Source organism: Sus scrofa, chromosome 3 (assembly GCF_054392235.1).
Source record: "Sus scrofa isolate SSC_HxYL_T2T_F1_AM1 chromosome 3, Sscrofa_HxYL_maternal_Yorkshire_Landrace_v2.0, whole genome shotgun sequence".
NCBI lineage: Eukaryota > Metazoa > Chordata > Mammalia > Artiodactyla > Suidae > Sus > Sus scrofa.
In genome coordinates, this window is record NC_139385.1 from 89,551,827 (window position 1) to 89,575,446 (window position 23,620).

General features: G+C 36.5%; 1 protein-coding gene across 3 annotated transcripts in view; it reads right to left on the bottom strand.

Annotated features, from left to right (window-relative positions):
- The window catches only part of AFTPH (aftiphilin), a 69,943-nt gene that overhangs the window by 24,776 nt on the left and 21,547 nt on the right, over positions 1 to 23,620 (bottom strand). For all 3 annotated transcript variants that reach the window (XR_302431.4, XM_003481200.5, XM_003481201.5), the window contains exons 2-3: positions 12,396 to 14,359; positions 1,606 to 1,757 (exon numbers count right to left, since the gene is read on the bottom strand). Coding sequence is in view for 2 of the 3 variants with exons in the window: in XM_003481200.5 (XP_003481248.1) it covers positions 1,606 to 1,757; positions 12,396 to 14,327 (2,084 nt within the window). In the remaining variant the exon portion in view is untranslated. The remainder of the gene's footprint in view (positions 1 to 1,605; positions 1,758 to 12,395; positions 14,360 to 23,620) is intronic.

Genomic DNA, 23,620 nt, shown 5'->3' on the forward strand with positions numbered 1-23,620 from the left:
AAGAGCAAATATTTCTAGTCATTAGCAAAGAAACTAAGTTAAAGTCATTTGAAACAATGAAGCAAAAATTTAGCCTGTATGCTATTCATCCTCTTCTTTTTTTTTAGCTATGCCCTGCAGCATATAGAATTTCCTGGGCCAGGGATCAAACATGTGCCATAGCATTGATCGAAGTGGGACAACTTGAGATCCTTAACCTGCTGCACCAAGAGGGAACTTCAGTACGTTATTCTTTTTTAATTGTAAAACAAAAATATTTAAAAGAAGGAAAGAAATCACCCAGCATTCCATCATCTTACTAGGGCTATTTAATATTTGCTTTCTCCTTGAGTCCTAATCCACAAACACACAATTGCAATTATAGCATATGTATAATTTTGTATTCTTTTTTCAGATTTTAAGTATTTCCTCATCCACATATATATCTTTTTCAATGGCTATATAATGTTCTATTGGATGAACGCATCATCCTTTATTTAGCAATAATCCTACAGTTGCTGCTTTTTTGGCCATGCCCACAGCACGGAGGTTCCCAGGCCAGGACTCCTGGTAAAAAATGGAATGGCCATTTTGATAGGTTTTATCACAAGTAAAACTACATTCACAGTTTGCTGGAGGGTAGGGGAAAGACTTATAGATGAAACAGAGGCAATTCTTCTTCTTTTTTTTTTTTTTGCTTTCTAGGGCCATATCTGTGGCACATGGCGGTTCCCAGGCTAGGGGTTGAATTGGAGCTACAGCTGCCGGCCTACGCCACAGCCACAGCAACTCAGGATCCAAGCCGCATCTGTAACCTACACCACAGCTCATGGTAACACCAGATCCTTAACCACTGAATGAGACCAGGGATTGAACCCACAACCTCATGGTTCCTAGTTGGTTTCGTTTCCGCTGCACCACAACGGCAACTCCAAAACAGATACAATTTTTAAGTCCAGGAAAAAGGTGTACTATAAAGAAAATAGTGGCTTAGCTATGAACATTATTTACATGATTATACTAATGAAAATGACAAATAACAAAAACCATAGCCAAAAACTATGATATACTGGAAAGACAAAGGGAGGAGAAAAGCAGATGTAAGACCCAGATTCTCATCTATCATGCTAGGAAATCAAAAAATAATATGTAAAACTGACTGATTAGAATACTGACTTAGAATTTTTTTTTCTTTTTAGAGCCACACCTGTGGCATATGTAAATTCTCAGGCTAGAGGTTGAATCAGAGCTGCACCTGCTGACCAACACCACAGCTATAGCAGTGCAGGATCCGAGCCTCATCTTCGACCTACACCAAGGCTCGCGGCAGTGCTGGATCCTTAACCCACTGAGAGGCCAGCGACTAAACCCATATCCTCATGGTTATTAGTCGGGTTTGTAACCCACTGAGCCACAAGGAGAACTCCTTAGAATTTTTTCAAAAAGGTCAAAAATAGAAAAGTAGAGAGTTTTTTTTAACTTTTTTTTTTTTTTTTAGCACTATGATTTTTAACACAATAATGTTTTAGAACCTTACTGGTTTAAGATAACCTTAGATAACCTTATAAATTAGAACAGCTGAAACCAACAAATATACATGCTATCTAAAAAGTGCCTACTACTTACCCACTTTCAGCTAAGGCCTCTCTTGTTTTTATTGGCAAGGTGCTTGTTTCTAGCAAGTGCTTCAGGGAAGTAACTTCTTCTTCAGTATCAGGGACAAATATGGAAGGAAAACATGCTTCAAAAATTCGCTCCAGGCGGTTTAGTAAAGCTGTCTGCATCAAAACACAAAGTTTATTTTCACTTTTGTAATTTAAATAATGTCATAACTTTGTCATTAACACATACACACACACAAACCCCCAGATACCCACTCCTTGTCCACTACTATGGGGCAGAGGAGCTACCAGTCAGATATAAAAAACACTAAGTGAAAGAAGCATAACCACTCATAGAACAGCTTTAAGTAATTGTGGTAATACAGTGGTGACAAATAAATGCCAAACAGAGTTCCTGTTGTGGAACGAATCCAACTAGTAACCATGAGGTTGCAGCTTTGACCCCTAGCCTCCCTCAGCGGGTTGGGGATCTGGAGCTGTCGTGAGCTGTGATGTAGGTTGCAGATGTGGCAACCTAGTAACCATGAGGTTGCAGCTTTGACCCCTAGCCTCCCTCAGCGGGTTGGGGATCTGGAGCTGTAGTGAGCTGTGATGTAGGTTGCAGATGTGGCTCATCCTGCGTTGCTGTGGTTGTGGTGGAGGGCTGGCAGCTATAGTTCCAATTCAACCCCCAGCCTAGGAACCTCCATATGCCACGGGTGTGGCCCTAAAAAGCCAAAAAAAAAAAAAAAGAAAAAAAAAAGTCAAGCACTATGCTTGGCACTTTATAAACATTATCTTACTTAATCCACCAAAAATTCTACAAAGAAGAAATTACTATCCCATTGTACAATCTCAAAGTTTAAATAATCTGCCCAAATAATCTGTTTTGCCCAAAGCAAAAAAAAAAAAACAAAACAAAACAAAACAAAAAAACAAACCAAAAACCAAAAACCAAAAAAAGAAAAAAGCAAAATAAACTAGACAGTATTCATATTCTTTTTGCCACACTGGGATGTTTCTTACTACCACTCACATACTATATATTTAGAACAATAAGACTGGATGCTTACAAAATGTATTATGCTATTATAGTTGAACAGAATCTGGACAAAAACATTTGAATTTTGAAAGACTTTTAGAAATATCTCTGCTGGAGTTCCCGTCGTGGTGCAGTGGTTAACAAATCCGACTAGGAACCATGAGGTTGCGGGTTCGGTCCCTGCCCTTGCTCAGTGGGTTAAGGATCCAGTATTGCCTGTGAGCTGTGGTGTAGGTTGCAGATGCGGCTCGGATCCCGCGTTGCTGTGGCTCTGGCGTAGGCTGGCGGCTACAGCTCCGATTAGACCCCTAGCCTGGAAACCTCCATATGCCACAGAAGCAGCCCAAAGAAATAGCAAAAAGACAAAAAAAAAAAAAAAATCTCTGCTGCTAACAGAACAACTAAAGTAGGAAAGAATGCCTCAGTTTTTACTACGAAATTCAATACCTCATTTATCATTTTGATGATCTGCTATCTTTTAGAAATATCATTTTTATACTGTTCTATGGCATGTATATATGTACTTCTGAATAGCACACTGCTGTACCTTCAAGCAAAGTCTGCATATTCCCTAGAATATTTTCATTGAGAACACTGGCATTTTGGAGTATTCTTATTAATTAAAACTTGATGGATTTAGATTAACTTACATTTTCAGGGTATCACTAGATTTAGTCTACAAGTGCAACCTACAATAGCATTTATTCCCACTTTTCTAACTTTATTTCAGATACATGTAAAATATTTTCAATTTACTACTTTAAATATCAATTAGGAATACAAACTATGAAGTTAAAGCTTGTGGAAGGATTAAGTATACTACAGAAGTGACACCTAGTGTAAAAGAAAATGCCAAATCATGATGGTACTTTCTGCCAAGTGACAAAAAAAGTTAATGCTTGATTTGTTGTTTAGTATTGTCAGCAAAAAGAACAATGGAAAACAAAAGGAAACATTTCCACATACATATTTTCCCAAACAAAATCTCTTTTGGAAGCAGTATCAGCAAAAAACTTAACACTCCGTAATTAGTCTCAGGGTACTCTTCTGCTATCGCTACAAAAGTTACTCTAACACCTTCATTATATTCACATGTGCGATATGGGAAAAGGTTCTCAGTATCAATTATGAAACCTACAGTAAAGAGTAGACTCAAGATCCCAAGGCTTGTGAAACTTGAGTGCATCAAGGGGACCCAGTGTTACTTGTTTCAACAGAGGGAATGGACAGACATTACTTTTAAAGGGATCAGATAACCATCTAATTGGAAACATGATAAGCACTGGCTCCTCCTGGGCAGGGAAGGTAAACAAAACTCACATATGATCACACTGTATTTCTCTGTAAATTAAAACAGAATTTTTCTTGTATCCTCTTTGTTATATTTTTAATGAACCAGAAAAACATTTATCAAAGGAAGAAAGAAAGGACCTCAAAACATACTCAATCATTTGGATCAATCATTACATATAACTACTAGGTTTTAAGTATACCAGTGAGCAAATTCTCAAGTTAGTGGAATGCACTTGAAGAAACAGAACATTAACATTAATTTAAGAACATTATTTTAATCACTTGTAAACTTTGTTTGAAACTTATTCCTCAACCTTTCCTTATAAAGAATACAAATTACATGGATTTTAAAAGAAAGTTCCATATGTCTTTATAATTTGATAATCACAGTCGGTTGCTTCAAATCTTTTGTTGAATGAGGTAGAGTAGGGGTTGGCAGTTTTCTCTCCATAGGGCCAGATGGTGAATATTTTTGGCGCTGCAGGCCATCCATAAACAAGGGTGCATGTGTTCCAATGAAATTTACTAAAATAGGTGGCAGGGCAGATTTGTCTCCTAGGCCAAAGTTTGCCAATCCCTGAGGCGGAGCCATAAATAAATAATAAGGACTCAGATAACCAGAATCCATTAACTGAATGGCACCACTCATCACAAGAAGGAACTTCTCAACAATTCAACAAGAAAGCAGCTACTAACAGAATTAACAAAGATTTTGACTAAAATTAAACTTCCTAATATTTTACTTTTAAAATTACATTAGTTTCCAACTATCCACTAGGCCAGTTTGAGACTAAAAGGGCTACTGTCTTGTCCCTGAATAAATAATGCCAAATTTCATTTACTACTAGTTAATTCCAGTAAGTAAATGGCTGATGCAATTATAACACTTCAATAGAGGATTTTGGACCCAAGAGGCTGGGACTGAGTTTTGGGATTTAGAAACTGGAGCTATCAGGGTTCACCTCACAGGTTGAATAATAAATCAGAATAGTGAAAGCTTGACACCCAGTGTATGCTAAAAAAGTAGTAGCTTATATCATTACTACTATTATATAGATGACAGATAAAGACATAACGACCTGCCAAGGAATAAATGTCAAAACTAGGTTCAAATCTCACTAATGCTGTTTCTCTATCACTACTCAGCATTCTGAATCATTATGAAAACATTTGTCTCAATTTATATCAATTATTACCATATTATAACATGAAATTAAATAATTCAAAATATTTTGCATCCTTCCCAAGATCTTCCTATCAAGTTGGGAAAAAAAAAAACCAAGTTAAAAAATACCTTTCATTAAGAGCTGCTTATATAAGTAGAATCTGTTACGGTTACTCCTAGGGGATTTTAAATTTTGAAAATTGGTGAACATTTTGTTTGATTGCTGGCATGTGACTTAAGTCTTAATTATGTTATGAAATATAAAGTATGTAAACAACATATTAGGTCTACTAAGAGTGCTTTACTTCCCAAGAAGAACAATAAAGTTCAAAGTTCAAAAATGTGACTGAACACAGTTTAAGTGTAAAAAGAAGAGGTACAAGAATATAACTAACATAATGCTTAGAAATTAACCTACCACAAGAATAGTTACTCTTGTGACCAAGCAGATAGATTTCTTTCAAAAAGCAGATTTTTCAAAACAGACTGTAATCAGACACTAAACTGAAAAAAACTGTTATTTTGAGCATAAAATTTGAGCATGAGAGAAAGGTTAAAGGCTGATGCTGGTAAAGAGTTTGGCGTAGTTTTCTTTCTTAAAAATTATTAAATAATTTTAACAGTTTTTGGAGTTCCCATCATGGTGCAATGGAAACGAATCTGACTAGGAACCATGAGGCTGTGGGTTTGATCCCTGGCTTCCCTCAGCGGGTTAAGGATCCAGCACTGCCATGAGCTGTGGTGTAAGCCGGCAGCTGTAGCTCTGATTAGACCCCTAGCCTGGGAACCTCCATGTGTGATGTTTCTTTTTAGTAGAATCTGTTAGGGTGCGGCCCTAAAAAAAAAGACACACAAAAAATTTTTTTAACTGTTTTAAAATATATTCAACTTTTTCCCTCAACACTATCAGCCAAAGTAGTTTTATATGCAATAGCCTTAAGCCAAATCAGTAATAAAATTAATATATCATATCAATAAAGTAAAATATTATTTAAACATTGATTTATTCTACTGTGCAGGAGCAAATTATTCATCTAACACTACTACCCATAGTTTCCAACAAGGCAAATTATAAATTTTTACTGAAGAGTCAGTGTGGCTCTCTAAATCAATGTGAGGGTAACAAAAGTACACACACACCTAGCATACAAATTACATAACTGAGGTTACAATAGTAACTAAATAGCAAAGTAAATAAAATAATAATAATTCACACCAATTACTGGAATTTCCCAAATGCCTTCAATGTCAAAGTCAGAGAGGAAATACAGTCATCAGTTCTCTCTGGAATCTGGAATTAGGAAACTGGTGACTGAGCCATGTCTGTCAATTCATATGCGTATCAAATTCTAAAGCTTGCAAACAGCAGCACATCTGGCCATTAAACATTTTTAGAACAGAGGGCTCTGATAAATGCAGGGTTGAAAGTGAAATGTTCTTCCAGTCAGGTACCAGGCTCCCTTTTCCCCCTATCCTTTCCAGTGCTAGGAAGCCAATGGAGATATGGCTACTTGCAGAGAAGCACACTTGTGCTCAGAAGAGTTTCTACCTATCAAAACTATTTTGAGAATGGAAACTAGACAGAAGTACCAGTTTTGCTCTCAAAATGATCTGACAGGTGAGTATATATAGCTGAACTAGGGGTATTGCCACACAAATTTTCATTTGCCTCCCTATTACTTCTCACAATTCACCAAAAAAATCCACTTGGCAACACTATTTCTTGCACCTTTGAAGACCATTTTCTAAGTGCATGTTTGAGATTACTGAGTAACAGCTAACACTTGCTGAGCACTTGCTATGTGCAAGACACTAAGCTAAGCTCCTTTACATGCACAATTTCATTTTTCTTTCATAATAAGAGTTTTGAGGTAAGTATTATTATTATTTTCTAATCAGGTTCAGGGAAGTGGCTAATGCAAGTTAGTGCTCAAAACCTGGATCTGAATCTAGCAGTATAACTCCAGAGCCTTGCTTTTTAGGCGCTATTCTATAACCCGGGCCAACTTATGCAGCAGGCACAGGGCCTAAGGTCCACAATAATTTTAGGGGTTCATTAAAATGTTTTAATAGTTCACATTAACATACTCATCTTTATACCAAGTTATGAAATAGATTTTAAGTATCTTTTATGGGGAAGGGGCTCACAAGTCACATGTGGTCTTGGCTATACTACTCTCCAAAGGTATGCTGGTTTTACAGGATTTCTCTATTTTTCCCAATTTTCTCACCTCATCAGGGTCATTTATACCTTGAATGTCTCTGTATTTTACTTTTTTTTGAACCAGGACAGAATTTCTGGGAAAGCAAAAATGATTACCCAATGTTTTAATTCATCAATGGGGGCAAAGCATTATGCTTGAATTCACTTATACTCATTCCCAGTTCTGTCATATCTCCATGTCCAGGTTTGGAGGAAGAAGGTCCTGGGTTATACAAGCAGCCATTTCATTTTATCCACTGGTATAAATAGGTCATATTGTCTAACTGATATAACTCAGTTACAAAGAGATTACAGGTCTTCTGAAAATCCTGAAAGCTATATATGGACATTTGGTATCCTCTCCTGTGATGGTTAATTTTATGCATCAACTTGACTGGGCCATAAGGTACTCAGACACTTGGTCAAACATTATTCCAGATATGCCTGTGAGGGTGTTGCTGGATGAGGTGAATATCTGAATTGTTAGATTAAGTAAAGCAGATTGTTTTCCTTAATATGAATGGCCCTCTTTCAATCAACTGAAGACAGTTTGCAGACTGTAGATCTTAGGACCTCCGAGACCATCTCCATAATCACATGAGCCAATTCCTTATAATAAATTAGTCTCTGTCCGTTTCTTCATGCATCCGTCCATCCTCCTGGTTCTATTTCTCTGGAGAACTTTGATTAATACAACTCTACTTTGTAAATTACTACACTGGAGTATAAAAAAGACTCAATGTATTGAAATTCACATTCAATTTTCCAAAGGAATGTATAAGACCAGCATCAAGGATCCTAGATCTGGTTCTTACGCCACTCAAAGGCATATCTCCTTTAATGTATCTTGTATTGAAGGTATTTTCTAAAATTCCTTCAACATATTTCTAATTAGTTTTCTTCTCTTCCTTACAAACAATAGTTGATTAATGTCAACTATTAATGTTTTAATATTGATAGCATTAGGTCTTGTTCTTAAGTGGAAGTTTAGAAGAAACACAAAATCCATCGAGCAATTTAATCTTCCATTTAAGAGGATACCTTATGCCTTAACACCATTAAATATTAAGTAAGATATCAAGTACAACCTACAATTGTGTATTTATCAATCTCCAACATCAAGCTACATAAGAAGAGTAATAACCAAGTTTTCCTATTCACTATGCTCTCAAAAAATGGTTTGCCTCTTCTGTACAGTTTCTGGATAAACTTGATAAAGTATTTCTATCTATTTTGGAACTAAAGACCAGAATTTCAAGTTTTCTGAGCGAAAGGTAACAAAAGGAATTGCTGTCCAATACTTTAAGCAAGCAAAGAGCTATAAGGCCAAAAGCTCAATTTCTTTCTTTTTTTAAAAACTGAGATATAACTGACATGTAACATTATATTAGTTTTAGGTGTACAACATAATGGTTCAATAGCAAAATGACCACCATAGTTACAAATTTTTCTCTTCTGATGAGAACTTAAGAACTACTCTCACAATTTTCAAATATACAACACAATATTATTAATTGTAGTTGCCATGCTGCGCATTTTAGCTCCAGGACTCATCTATAACTGTAAGTTTGTACCTTTTGACCACTTAATTTTTTAATTTTGTTGCTTACTTATGTTTTCAGTCATTCAAGTGTTCACCCACGGAAAGGAAAACTTGCATAAACCTTAACCAGGTGATTAAACAAATGAGGGTGAAAATGTAGTTACAGTCAGTTTGAGAATGCTAACTTTCTGGTGAGCAAACCAATAACTTAATCTCAAAATAACAAAAGCCAAAGTATTAGTGATTCTCCTCTTTTTCCTTTTCGTGATAGTCAAATTTTTAAAGTTCTCAAGATAAATCCTCTTCTAATAACATTTTCCCAGTAGCATTATCAATTAGATGGCTAATAAAAAAAAATAACTCAGAGCTTCCTTTTCTATAGCCAATTAACATAACGAGATTATTTACCAATTACTTAAATTCTCAAATAACGCCCAGAGCAGCATTTAAAAAATTTTACAAAAGTTCCAAGTTTAATGCAGTGCTTATATCTCCTTTGTCTAAGAAAAAGCATTTTGGCCATTTCAACCAGGTTCCTTTCTGGACCATTACAGGTTTTATTTAAAAAAAAAATTAAAACAATATACATAATGGTCTTTTGGAAAAATAACTGCTTTCAAATTAAGGAGATTTTGGGTTTTTGTTATTGTCATTTTTTTTGTTTTAAATCCTAACCCCAAAGGTGAAGAAGTTTTGACCTTTTTCCAATTTGTATAACAGAACTACCACTAACTTGCTTTTCTCTATAATTTGTACTAATATTTACAAGAGAATGGAATAAACTGAACTCTAGGTTCTCAGAAAATAATAATTCACTCAAGGGGAAGAATATTTCTCAATAAATGGTTATTATGGCTTTTACAACAAGGCCTGAACCCTCTGAGGCTTGTTGGACTCACATCTGATAATCAGCTTGTCTGAGAACATTTTCTAAGTTTGAAACATTTCTTTTTTGGTTGACTTTTCCCTAAGTAGCAAATTATTGCAATAAAGCTGCAATAACTGATTGTCTCTTGACCCAGGGAAGATATATTTTATTAAAATGTTAAGATATCTTCTTGGTAGGCTAAAAAAAAAAAAAAAAAAAAAGGAAAGTACTAAAAAAAATAGGGACCTGGACAATGTCACATACATAATAAAAAGTCAAAGAAATTTATAATGACAACTATACCATTTGACTTCACAAAACAAATAGTTGTTCCCCATGTCTATTTAACAGAATTAACTGAGCTCTGACTTCTAAAAAGATTCTCAAAACATTTTGTCAAAGCAGAACTTGATGGCACTCTGTTCAGGTCAGAATTATTCAAGAGGGATAAATCACTTTATGTTATACTATTAAAAACCCTAACATTTATTGTCATTAATATGTGAGGATTTCTGTATGTCTCCAACATGGTAGCAACTAGGATAAACATTTTAAGCAAAATACTAATAAATCTAATCCTCTCCTGGAGAACTAGGTTAATGTGCATTTCCAGCAGATTCTGGAAAAGGAAGAAACTGCTCATCACAAACCTTCCTCACAATAGCAGGATAAGAATCAAAGTCACTTTCTAACTCGGTCACTTATTCAGCAGGGCTTACCCATTTCCCCATCTCAAGTTCCTTCCAAACTTCTCTTCCAGTCCCACTTCCAGCAGTTTCTCCTTTCTCACATCCATCTCCAAGTTCCACTCGTTTTGCATAACCCATTCAGCAAAAAGAAAAGCTTGAGGGCCGAGCCAAACAAATCTCAGCAAGTCTTAATGCATCTCGACATATCTCTACAGTTTTTGTTTTATTTGTATAAAACAAAACCAAATCACAAGATTCTTGTTTTTCAGTAGATCTTTTCACTCATTTAAAAATTTACTGTCATTTTACCTTCACAAAAGTCCTTTGCACTAGATCTCACCTCCTTCTTAGAGTTCAGAAGTAACTTATCCAAAATTATAACTTATGTGACTGAATCAAGATTCAAACACAGATCTGTAAGGTTCCATAAAACCCATGTATTTTATTATCTCTTATATCCCATTACCAAATCACACATAAATAACTCCAATCAGCTTGCACGATGCAAAAAATTCCTTTTTGAAGTGATCATACTTAAAAAAATTCATCATCTGATGATGTTAAAAGTTCTGGGGCTCTAAATTAAAGATCATCCCATAGCAGTGCTACTCTATCCTCTAGCAAGATGAAACTAAATGGGAAAGGTTTGCTCAAAACCAACAGTTTTTGCCTTGCATTACATAATTAATTCACTCCTTGTTTAAAACTATAAGCTTCTGCCTCAATAATGAATTACTCCACAGAAATAATACACATTTAGCCAAATCATGTAATAAATAAGCAAATTAAGCTATTCAGACACTCAACATCAAACAAAAAGTGATTAGCTGTGCACACCCACTGGTGGTTCCGTAATTCCTACAATATTTTAACTATCAAAAATATCAAAGCAACGAAGCTTAACTATTTTAATTAATAACCAGACATAAGAAGTATTTCCAACTAAAAATGGTTTGCTTATTAAGAGATAAGTGGAGAGGTAGAGTTTGTAGGTTGATTTTATTTTCAGTATATTTAAGACAGGCCTGTGGACCAAGTGTTACATATATTATCACTGTCAGTAAAAAGCAGTGACTTTCAAGGGTGTGCTCTCTTCCGCACCTGTGGGCTTGACAAAAGGTTAAATTTAGCACAGCGTACAACTCGGGACTGGGGAACAATCTGGATATCAAACTGCATCTCTAAGGTCTACTTTAGGTTAAAATAAATCTTAGAAAATCTTCTCTGAAAAAGTCTTGACCAGAAAAGGATAACGTTTAGGAGCTAAGGGGTAAAAATATTCTCCCTGACAAAACTACTCCCTAAGAAGAGTAAACTTATACATTTGCAAGAAATTATAAGCAAATGAATACAGTCACAATAAGTCAAGTTATGGCTGCTTTTTGTTCTAGTCTAACCCCTAATGCATCTCACACCCTCACCCCTGGCCTTTTATTAGCTGTTAAATTAAGAGGTCTAAATCTGTTTTGTTTTGTTTTGTTTTCCCCAAATTCTTTTTTCTATCCTCCAGTTCCCTATAGGCTACAGCAAGGACTGTGGTTTCAGATTCTGCTTACTCTCTTCTGAAATCAAAACTAGGTCTTTGATAAACAAAATTAAAAGCCATTACTTTCTAAAACTCAAAAAGTCTCCTAAATCTCAGTTTAACCTCCTTTTAAAATCACTATAAAGGCAAAAATTGAAAGATTTGCTGGGATAGCTAATTAGCTACTTAATGAGTTTTTGCGTAAGTGGTATTTATATTTACCAAAAAATCAAGTTGATGAATTTCTGTATATATTTAAGAAACTCATTGAGATAAACAAAAATTTTACCAAGCATTATTATAGGAATGTCTATTTAAAGTTAACCAAAGGGTTGTAAAACATGTAACTCATCTACAAATCAGCCAAGCATCATGTATCAGAAGAGAATCCTTTAACAGGTATCCAATTAAATATTTTTAAAAAGCTGAATTAGAAGCCTCCACAACAATTAATATATGATACAAAATAGAGAAAATTAGTAAGTACCTGAACTGAAGTGGCTGTTTCCTGTAAATGACCACCAGCAACTGCTCCTCTGGAAGCTGCTAAGGGGACACTGTGCATTTTGGGAGTTCCTGGGGTATCAATCTTTTCATCTGTCCTATGTGACTGCCAGGCTTCCTTTCGATGATGAGATTCAGTAGCTTGCTGATCTCCAAAAGCAGCCCAAGAGCAGCTATCTTTCTGTCCATCCTCAAAAGCATTCCAATCTACAGCTTGGCTAGGACCAGCTGAACTGAAGTCTGCAAAATCATCAGAGTCTTGAAAAGCACTGCAGTCATCTTGACTATTTGGCACAGAATCAAAATCTCCAAACTCACCTTCTTGCCCAATTTTCAGTTTTGAAACAGGTTCAGTGCCTGTCCCAGGAGACTTTCTTGCCAAACTGCATCCCTCTGATAAACTATCAGATGTCTGTTTTAGGTCTGACTCGGTAAATATAATTTCCTCTTGGCAAGAAACAGCATTTGATTCCCCAAATTCTCCAAAGTCATCACCTGGTTCACTAAAATGTGGAAAGTGCTCTGAAGACTCTTCAAAAGTGACATCACTCATTGAATCTTGGGTACCAGTAACAAAAGGTGGGGTTGTGCCACTGGCTGTGCCAAAGTCACCAAAATCATCCTCATTGGTATCGTTGCAAGTCACAAAGTCATTACTACTATCACCATTTTTTACACTTATAGAATCATCCAAAACATTTTCTTCTACAGGAGCAATGCTGGCGCTTTGGGAATCAGTAAACTTTCTGCTTTCTTCTTTAAAAGACCCAACATCATCGGCATCAGAAGTTTTAGTAATAGAATCCATGCATAGGTCAGGACATTTAGAAGTAAATATATCAAGTTCTTCCTCAGCTTTACATTGGTCTCTCCTACTGGTTTCTGAACTTTCAGCTGAGTCTACCAAACTCCAAGCCTTTGATTGAACACTTGAATTTAAAAATTTATCCTGTTGCAATGTTGGAAGGCCTTGTTTTCCATTGCTGAAACCTCTGTTACTCACTATGCTTATTTCTGAAACACAAACCTCATCCTCTCTAGCAGTATCTCCTTCATTGCCAAAGCTTCCATCCAAACACACTTCTTTTACAGAATTCGGTTCACTGACTCTATTAATTTCATGGTTTTCCTGAATGGTTAGTGCTTCTCTATCATTTAAAACTGCATGTCCTATTTCTTCTAGTTGTATCCTTTCTTTTTTGGAAAATGTGGCAAAATCTGCAAATTCCTCAGCAGGACTAGGTGCAGAGTCTAAATTAAACTCAGTACTATGAGTGCTAAGAGGCTTTCGTCCTTTTGAATCAGCTACATTGTCCAGATCATCTGTTCCCTGAGGATTTACAGTTTCCAATACTGCAAACCCATTTGTTAGAATCTCCAAACAAGGAGGCTTTTCACCATTGCAGCTCTCTAACTGCTCGTTTTGATGAACAACATTCATATCAGTTCTAAAATCTCCTGGGGAGAAACTTTCAGGTGTTCCAACATTCTGTCTCTGTTCCACCACTTTATTTAAATCTCTTGGATTTTCTATGCCATCAATGGAAGTGTCTAAAGTTTTAGATGAAATTATTTCTTTGCTGGTGGTAGAAAGTAAAACATCAGACTGTCCTTTCACAGGAGAAGATAGTTCAGCAGTGATGTCCTTATCATTACCATTTTTCATGGACTTAAAGCTTGTAAGGCTATCTACATTTTCTGAGAAATCATGAATTGGCATAAAATGGTTTGAAGGTACAAATTCTTCCTTAGGACGACTGTAATCTGGGGTATCAAAATCAACAAACCCTACACCAGAAGGGCTAACTTCAGAAAACCCACCAAATTCCCCAAATTCATCGTCATCATCGTCTTCAGCTCCATTGTCTAATGGTGGTGGAGATGAAGAGTACATTCGAATGATGTCTGGCTCCATTGTTCAACTGCTTTCAAATAATTAATTTACACCTAAAAAAAAAAAAAAGATTCTTTTTTGAGGGAACAGATTACATAAAACAAGATCTTTGAAAATTCTCTCAAAGAAACTTCAAAACAGTGCAAATTTACAGTGCTCTATTTTTTATCTTTAAGCTATCTTTATCTTAGGTGAAATTATTTTACACAGCTATAATACAATGGCAAAAAAACAAAAAACAAAACAAAAAACTTCTCTTCTAGTGTATGTTTCCAAGGCACTGGTAGTACATTACTGAATTTGGAGATTCCAGAAATTTTCTTTTCTTTTCTTTTTTTTTTTTTTTGCTTTTTAGGGCCACACCTGCAGCATATGGAAGTTCCCAGGCTAGGGATGGAATTGGAGCTGCAGCTGCCAGCCTATACCACTACCACAGCAATGTAGGATACAACCTGAGTCTGTGACCTAAACCCAGCTCATGGCAACCCTGGATCTCTGATCCACTGAGAGAGGCCAGGGATTGAACCCGCACCTTTATGGATACTAGCTGGGTTCATTTCCACTGTGCCACAACAGGAATTCCCCAGAAATTTTCAAATAAACACCTACAAAAACTACATCTACAAAAATCTCTCTTTAGGGCATTTGCCTGTTCTCTTAAGCTCTCTTTTCCTTCACTGGGTACTCAGGACTTGCCTTATGGATTTGTGTAAGTTCTTTATAAATAAAAGTCATGAAAATTTTATCTCTAATAATGGCTACAAAAATTTTCCTCATTTTGTTTTTCAATGTTTATTTCTGGCCCAAGTTAATTTTTTTTGTTTGTTTTTAAGACTTTAGTTTTTACATAAGTTTTAGGTTCATAACAAAATTGAACAGAAGGTACAGAGGTTTCCTATATACTTCCTACTCCCATGCATGCAATAACTTCCTCTATTATGAATATCCTCCACCGGAATGATATATGTTACGACTGATGAACCTACACTAAAACATCATTATTACCCAAAGTTCATAGTTAACGGTTCATTCTTGATGTTGTACATTCTATGAGTTTGGACAAATGCATAAAGACATGTATCCACCATAACAGTATCTCACAGAATAATTTCACTGCCCTAAAAATCCTGCGTTCCACCGATTCTATTCAACCCTCCTTCTCTCCTACCCTGGCAACTACTGATCTTCTTACTATCTCCATAGTTTTGCTTTCTCCAAAATGTCGTATAGTTGGAATCACACTATGTAGCCTATATGTACTGTGTGATTGGCGTCTTTCACTTAGTAAGACATATTTAGGGTTCTTCCTCCATGTCTTTTCATGACAATAGTTTTTTGGTGTTGTTGTTTTAGTACTGAATAATGTTCTACCATTGAGATGTATCGCAGTTTATCTTTTTTTTTTTTAAATAATTTTCAATTCCGAAATTGCTTAGGACTCACAAGAAGTTGCAAAAACAGCAGAGAGTTCTCATGTATACTCCATCCAGTTGCCCTTAATAAGAATAGAGTAAGTGGGAGTTCCCTGGTGGCACAGCGGGTTAATGATCCAATGTCACTGCTGTGGCTCAGGTCATTGCTGTACCACAGGTTCATTTCCTGGCCTGGGAATTTCCACATGCCATGGGTGCGGTCAAAAAAGAAAAATGTGTTTGGAGTTCCCACTGTGGGTACAGTGGCTTAAGAATCCAAATGAAGTAGCTCAGGTTGCTGCAGGGGTGCAGGTTCAATCCCTGGCCTGGCGCGGTGAGTTAAAGCATCTGGCATTGCCGCAGCTGCAGCATAGTTTGCAGCTGTGGCTCAGACTCAGTCCCTGGCCCCGGAAATTCAATATGCCATGGGTGCAGCCTTAAAAAAAATGAGAGAATATGGTAAATAACAAGAGCATATGCTCACACCATGAAGAAACTGACATCAAAACAGTCAAAACTGTCACAAGACAGACTTAACATTAAAAGCAAAGGGAAGAGTAACAACCAAAGTCCTAGGATAAAAACAGCCCATAACAATGAACTGATACTTCCTGTAATTCAGTTGTCAAGTTAAACACAGGAGGAAAATGTTTACTACAAAATTCAACCAAGTTTTGCAAGCTAACCAAAAAAAGTTACTTTCTTCCACCTCTCAGGATATAATTTTTTAAGATCTTCCAGTTTTAGTGAGAAGGTACCTTAGAAGCCATATAGTTTAATTTAGAGATGAGAGTTGAGGCCTACTGGTGAGCAACTTTATCGACAGACATAGATCTAGTTAGTAGAAAATGGCCTCAGAATTTCAAAATATCTTTGAGGTCCATGCCTGTTTAGTTGCTGAGAGAAATAAGTCATGAGGAAAAAAAATTCCATTGCAATATATCTACTTTAAATTGTTTGCCTTACAAAATCAGCATTGTAAAGAAGGAAAAAATTCCTTTAGTTCTAAGATAACCTTCTTTTCTGCTGATTTAAAGGGGAAAAAAAAAACCAAACAGTAAAAGATACATATAAACTATTTTCTTACCCTGTCTAGAGTCCTGATAACACTTTCTAATGCCAGGTGTACAGGGTCACTTAATCTCATAACAGTTTCCCTGTAATTATGAAGCTCCTAGTATTTAAGAGTGCTTTCCAATTATTAATAAGATTGTGGAGAAAAGGACACTTGTACACACATACTACTGGTAGGTGTGTAAACTGTTACAAGGCTTCCAGAGGCCAATTTGGCTACAAATATACAAACTCTTTTTTCTTTCCCTTAAAGGAAAAGGAAATGCTCCAAAGGGATTATTTAAGCAAATTATGCTATATCATCACAATAGCATACTATGTGGTCATTAAAACCATAATTTCTTTTTAAAAAAAGTTAAAAGCATTCATAATGATGGGAACACGTGAAAGGACACAAAAAACCACTTTGAAGGGGCTACTGCTGTTTAAATCAGGGACAACCTGAGCATAAAATAAAGATAATGACGGATTATAATTCACTGAATAAAATAAACTATCAGTCCTCAAGGATGTAAACATGTCAGGGAATAAATTAAAAGTTGGGTAAGGAACAAGACACTGCGTGGTTTCAAAACACCTCCCTGCAGCACAATTACAAAGGGAACAGATGTAACTTTACAGTGGTGAAGCCTGACACTTAATCAAGGGATCAAAGTGAAATCACTAGTAATGGGAATATTGAAATCACACATCACCTGACAAGATGCAATGAGGACACACTCACTTCTGGAATATTTCTGCCCAAAATAGATAACCTGAATCGATTCACAAAGAAGAAACTTCAGACGAATTCACATTGAGAGACAGTCTACAAAACAACTGGTCTGTAATCTTCAAAAGTATCAATGTCATGAATTTTATGAAAACATAAGAAAACTGTTCCAGACTTGAAGATGACTACAAAGATGTGACAAGTAAATACAACACTTGATTCTTTATAGAAATGTTCCCCTTTCTATAAAGGTCACAATTAGGACAACTGTGAAACTTGAATAGAATCCATGGATTAGAGAGTAGTATTGTGGTTATTTAAGAGAATATCCTTGGTATACACACGAAAATATTTGGAAACTATGGGGCATCAGGTTGGCAAGAGTCTCAAATTGCTCCAGAAAAAAAAAAATCTTATTTATACTAAAACTACAACGTTTTATAAATTTGTGATTGTTGCCAAAAAAAAAAGAAAAAATTAAAACATTCCAGGAGATTTATGTTTGCACTTAAATAAGCCTATTTTATAACATTACTTATATAATAACAATACTTTATTAAAAATTGTGGCAAAATACACATAATATAAAATTTATCATTTTAACCATTTTTTAAGCATATGGTTCAGTGGCATTAAGTACAGTGACATCGCTGTGCAACATCAACACCATCAATTTCTAGAAAATTTTTTATCCTCTAAAATATCTAAGTATCTTCGTACCCCCCCAAAATAACTTCCCATCACCACCCCGAGCACCTGAAACCACCATTCTACTTTCCATCTCTATGAATCTGACCACTATAGGTGCCTCGTATACGTGGAATCACACAGTATTTGTCCTTTGTGACTGGCTTATTTCACTGAACATAATGTCCTCAAGGTTCAGACTGTAGCATGTGTCAGAATTTCATCCTTTTTAAGGCTGAATATTATTCCACTGTAGGTGTATGTATTATCTGTCAAATGGACAGCTGGGTTGCTTCCACCTTTTGGCTATTGTGAATAACACTGCCAGGAACATGAGTGTACAACACAACCTTATTTTTTAAACTTTTAATTTTGAAATAATAATAGATGAACAAAGTTGGAAAAATGCAAAAGTCCTGTGCACCCTTCAACCCAGTTCCTCCTAATGGTGACACCTCTTACAGCTCTAGCAAACAGCAAAACTGGAAACGTTGATACTACTGTTAACAGGACTAAGACCTTATTCAGACTTCACCATTAAAAAAAATCAACTTGCATTTGTTGTGTAGTTCAATTTTATCTCACGTACAGATCTATGTAACTACCACTACCAAGATACAGAACTGCCCCGACTCCCTAACCCATTCCTGTCCCTGGGCAACCACTGATCTGTTCTCTATCTCCAAGGGTTTATCATTTCCAGAGAGTTATGTAAATAAATTCATACAGTATGTAATCTTTTGAAGTTGACTTTTTTCACTGAGTATAATGTCCTTAAGGGCCAATGTATGGTTATTACAAGCTTCAATAGGTCAATATTTTTACTGTTGAATAGTATTCCGCCATACAAATACACCAGTTTGTTCAGCCATTTACCAAGAGAAGGACATATGGGTTATTTCCTGTATTTTTATAAATAGTATACATGCGACATTCATAATATATATACTAACAGTATATTTAAATAGTGTGTATAATAAAGATGATAAGAACATTTATGTATAGGTTTTTGTGTGAACATAAGTTCTTATTTCTCTGGGATAAATGCCCAAGAGTATAATCACTGTGTCCTATGTTAGTGCATGTTTAGTTGTGTAAAAAACTGCCAAACTATTTTCTAGAGCGCTATATCACTTTACATTCTCATAATACTTTATTTTTAAAGAACCATCTGTGATGGTTCTTTTTAGTAGAATCTGTTCATGGTTAATCTACAGCTTTTTCTAAAACTTTTCATTGTTTAAAAAATGAAATACTTGGAGTTCCCATTGTGGCTCAGCAGGTTAAGAACCTGACTAGTATCCATGAGTATGTGGGTTTGATCCCTGGCCTCGCTCAGTGGGTTAAGGATCCAGCATTGCTGTAAGCTGCAATGAAGGTGTAGGCTGAAGATATGGCTTGGATCTGGCAGTGCTGTGGCTCTGGCTGTGGCCAGGAGCTGCAGATCCAATTTGATCCCTAGCCTGGGAACTTCCATATGCTGTAGATACAGCCCTAAAAAATAAAACATAAAAATAAAAAAAATTTTAAAAAAGGAGTATTTTATTGTTTCAAGGCTTATTTTAAACTCAGGTGTTAAGGCAAATACAAAGATCTGGATCAGGAACAAGTAGTTTTTCTTTCTCTCACACCTGAGTAAAGTGCTCTCTTTCTCTTTCTAGGTGCATCAGGTTCTACCAGCCCCCTGAGGCCACAAACATTTCCATATTCCTCAAGACTGTGTCACACATGATGGGAAAAATGTGGGCTGCACTTTCCCTTTCAGTAGGTCTTGGCTCTGGTCCAACATATGCTTCAGCAACCTAAGAGGGTGCCACTGCTCCCAAGTTTCAGCCAAGAATGCCAACCAGCCAGTGTGGAGGAGGCCTCAAATTTTCCAGACAATTCTTCTGCAGTTAGGCGAATTCAGTAAAATTTGTTAACTGAAATGTATTTTTTTCATTGTTAACTAAAGTATTATTTGTATAATGAATTTTCATATTAGGTCTGGTTTAGACAAATTCATTTTTTTCACACAGGAAAATATGGATTTTAAGCAGCCCTTTCTACTTTAACGGAAAAATAAAAAAAGGTAGATGAGCTACTTTAACACTGTGCCTGGCACCCAACTACTTCAATAAGTGTTTTCTTCATCCTTCTTAATGGACTACTTATTCCACACACAAGGAGTCCTATCAGTCATCCAATTTCTTTACAACCTTAACAAGCACATATGTGTATGTGTGTGTGTCTGCAGGGAAAGGGGTGTCCTCAACTTGCCATTTTTGGTCTGCTTACTCTAAGACCTATTAGAGAAGAGTAAATAATGGGGGTATCCAGGAAAGATTCAAGCCACAGTATAGACAAGGCTCTCATGACTGAGTAGTAAATGGGGTGTCCTAAAGGTAATCAGAGCAGCCCTGTACCACAGCAGCAGCCAGGGTAACAAGTGATACAATGAATGAGGGTGATTCAGTATTAATCTCTCATAAGAAGAAGAGCTGCATTTGCTTATGGAATTCTAGCCTCAAATCTGAAATGGTCTTGGAAAAAAAGATGGTTAGTCTCTAGGCTGTAAGCACTGGGGCTAAGTGGCAGGGTGGTCTTGAGAAGGTGGAGAAGTGAAAAGAGGGATGGGCCTGACTATCATCTAAGACAATATGGCCATTTAAAAATAGTTTCTCAAGAAGAACAAAGTTGGAGGACTTCACCTACCAGATACTAAGTCTTGGTTTAAAACCTATGCAGCCATGTGATAACAAAGATGCCAGTGGGGTATGGTGGGGAAAGAAAAGTCTTTTCAACAAATAGTCCTAGATCAATTGGGAGAAAAGTCTTCGATTCTACCTAATACCTTAATCAAAAGTCAGCTTCATACAGATGGTAGTTGTGAAAGAAAACAATCAACCTTCTAGAAGATAACTTAGATTATTTTCATGACTTTAGTGAAGGCAAGATGTTTTAAACAAGAAACAAAGCAGTAATCACAAAAGAAAAACTGATAAATTGGACTTAAGATTTAAAAAATTTCTGTTCATCAAAAGAACAACATTAAAAGAGTGAAAAGGCAAGCCACTGCCTGGGAGAAGATACTTACAATACAAGTAACTATTGGAGATCTCACATTCAGAACATGCAAAAAATTCCCACAAATCAATGTGAGACAACAACTTAAAAGAAAAATGGCCAAAATATTTAAATAAAAGAGTTATTTCACAAAGAAGGATATACGATATTTCACAAAGAAGGATATGCCAATACGCATATGAAAAGTCATCAGGGAAATGCACATTAAAATCGTAACAAGACACGACTATACATCTACCAGAATGGCTAAAATCAGAACAATTTAAACCATAGCCACTGATGGTATAGACGTGGATCAACTGAGATGATCACACGTTGATGATGCGAATGTAAACTACTATACTTACCTAGAGATCTGTTTGGTAGTTATCCACTAAAACTATACCAGATTTCTACTACGCAAAAGTGAGTATACATATGCACTAAAAGACATGTACATGACTGTTCATGACAATTTTATTCTTAACTGAAAATAACGCAAAAGTCCATCAACAGGAGAATGGTTAAAAGAAACCATGATATAAACATACATAGCACTGAAATGAATTACTACATGCAACAACATGGATGACTATCACAAACATAACATGTAAAAGAAAGAAGATAAATACACACAAAATACACACTGTATGATTCCATTTCTATGAAGTTCAAAACAGGCAAAACTAGGTGGTAATTCAGAATAGTAATTATTTACAGGGGGTAAAGTATTGACTGGAAGGGGGCATAAAAGAGCCTGCTGGATGCTAATTGAGACAAGATTATCTCTTGATTTGGGTAACAGTTACATGGGTACATACTTCTGTAAAAATTCGTCTTGTATACTTAAGATTTACATGCTTTGCTCTGTGCATGCTATACATCAAAATGTGTTTCTCAGAAAATCAACATACTTAACAGGAGCTATGTTACAAGTGAATGAATATATGACCATACTTATAACTATACCATCCTATTAAAAATTTTTTGCTTATTTATACCTTACCTTATTCTTGAATCTTTTTTTTTTTTTGTCTTTTTAGGCCCGCATCTGTGGAATATGCTAGTTCCCAGGCCAGGGGTCAGATCGGAGCTGTAGCTGCTGGCCTATGCCACAGCCACAGCAAAGCATGACCTGAGCTACGTCTGTGACCTACACCACAGCTCATGGCAAAGCTGGATCCTTAACCCACTGAGCAAGGCTAGGGGTCAAATTCGTGTCTTCATTGATACTAATTGGATTCGTTACCACTGAGCCACGATGGGAACTCCCTATTCTGGGACTTAAGGCTATATACGTATGTCTCAAGAGGTAGTATGATATGGGAAAAAGATCTTGGATCTGGAGTCAGATCCTAGGTTCAGACAAGATCAGGTGCTTTCAGGGTGGTACGGCCATAGACAGAGCCTAGGTTCAGATTCCAGTTTCCCCGTTTACTATGTGAGTGAGTTTGCCTCCTTCAGTTTCCTATCTATAAAAAGGGTCTAGCAGTCCCTACCTTTCAGTGCTGTTGTAAGGATTATAGGTAACAGACCTTCAGTATCTAGCACATTCTGTGCACTCAGTAAGTTATTAACTATCATTGCATTTGAACTTTCACCAAGTCTGTGGCTCAAATCATAACCTACCTTTAACTAAATCTAAGCCAACGTTTGCTTAGTTGGCACAAACATTTATATGACTCTGCATATACTTTTAAAAGGTCACTGAAAGAATAAAAGTCATTTAAGAAAACTATTACCGGGAGTTCCTGTCATGGCTCAGCAGCTTAAGAACCTGACTAGTATCCATGAGGATGCAAGTTCAATCCCTGGCCTTGCTCAGTGGGTTAAGGATCCAGTGCTGCTGTGGGGTGTGGTGTAGGTCACAGACATGGCTTGGACCCCGTGTTGCTGTGGCTGTGGCACAGGCCAGCAGCTGCAGCTCTGATTCGATTCAACCCCTAGCCTGGGGACTTCCATCCATATGCTGCAGGTGCAGCCCTAAAAAGCAAAAAAAGAAAACTATTACTAACCACATTAAAGATACATGAAGTTGACTTTATTTCTAATTTCTATAACTAATCCCTAGGGAATATGAAACAATGCCCAAGGTTGAAGCACTGAGACCATAGGAGACCAGTACTGGGAGTTCCTGTTGTGGTGCAGCAGAAACGAATCCAACTAGGAACCATGAGGTTGCAGATTTGATCCCTGGCCTTGCTTAGTGGGTTAAGGATCCAGTGCTGCCGTGAGATGTGGTGTAGGTCGCAGATGAGGCTTGGATCCCATGCTGCCTATGCCACAGCCACAGCATAGGCCAGCAGCTACAGCTCTAATTCGACCCCTAGCCTGGGAACCTCCATATGCTGCAGGTGCAGTCCTAAAAAGACAAAAAAAAAAAA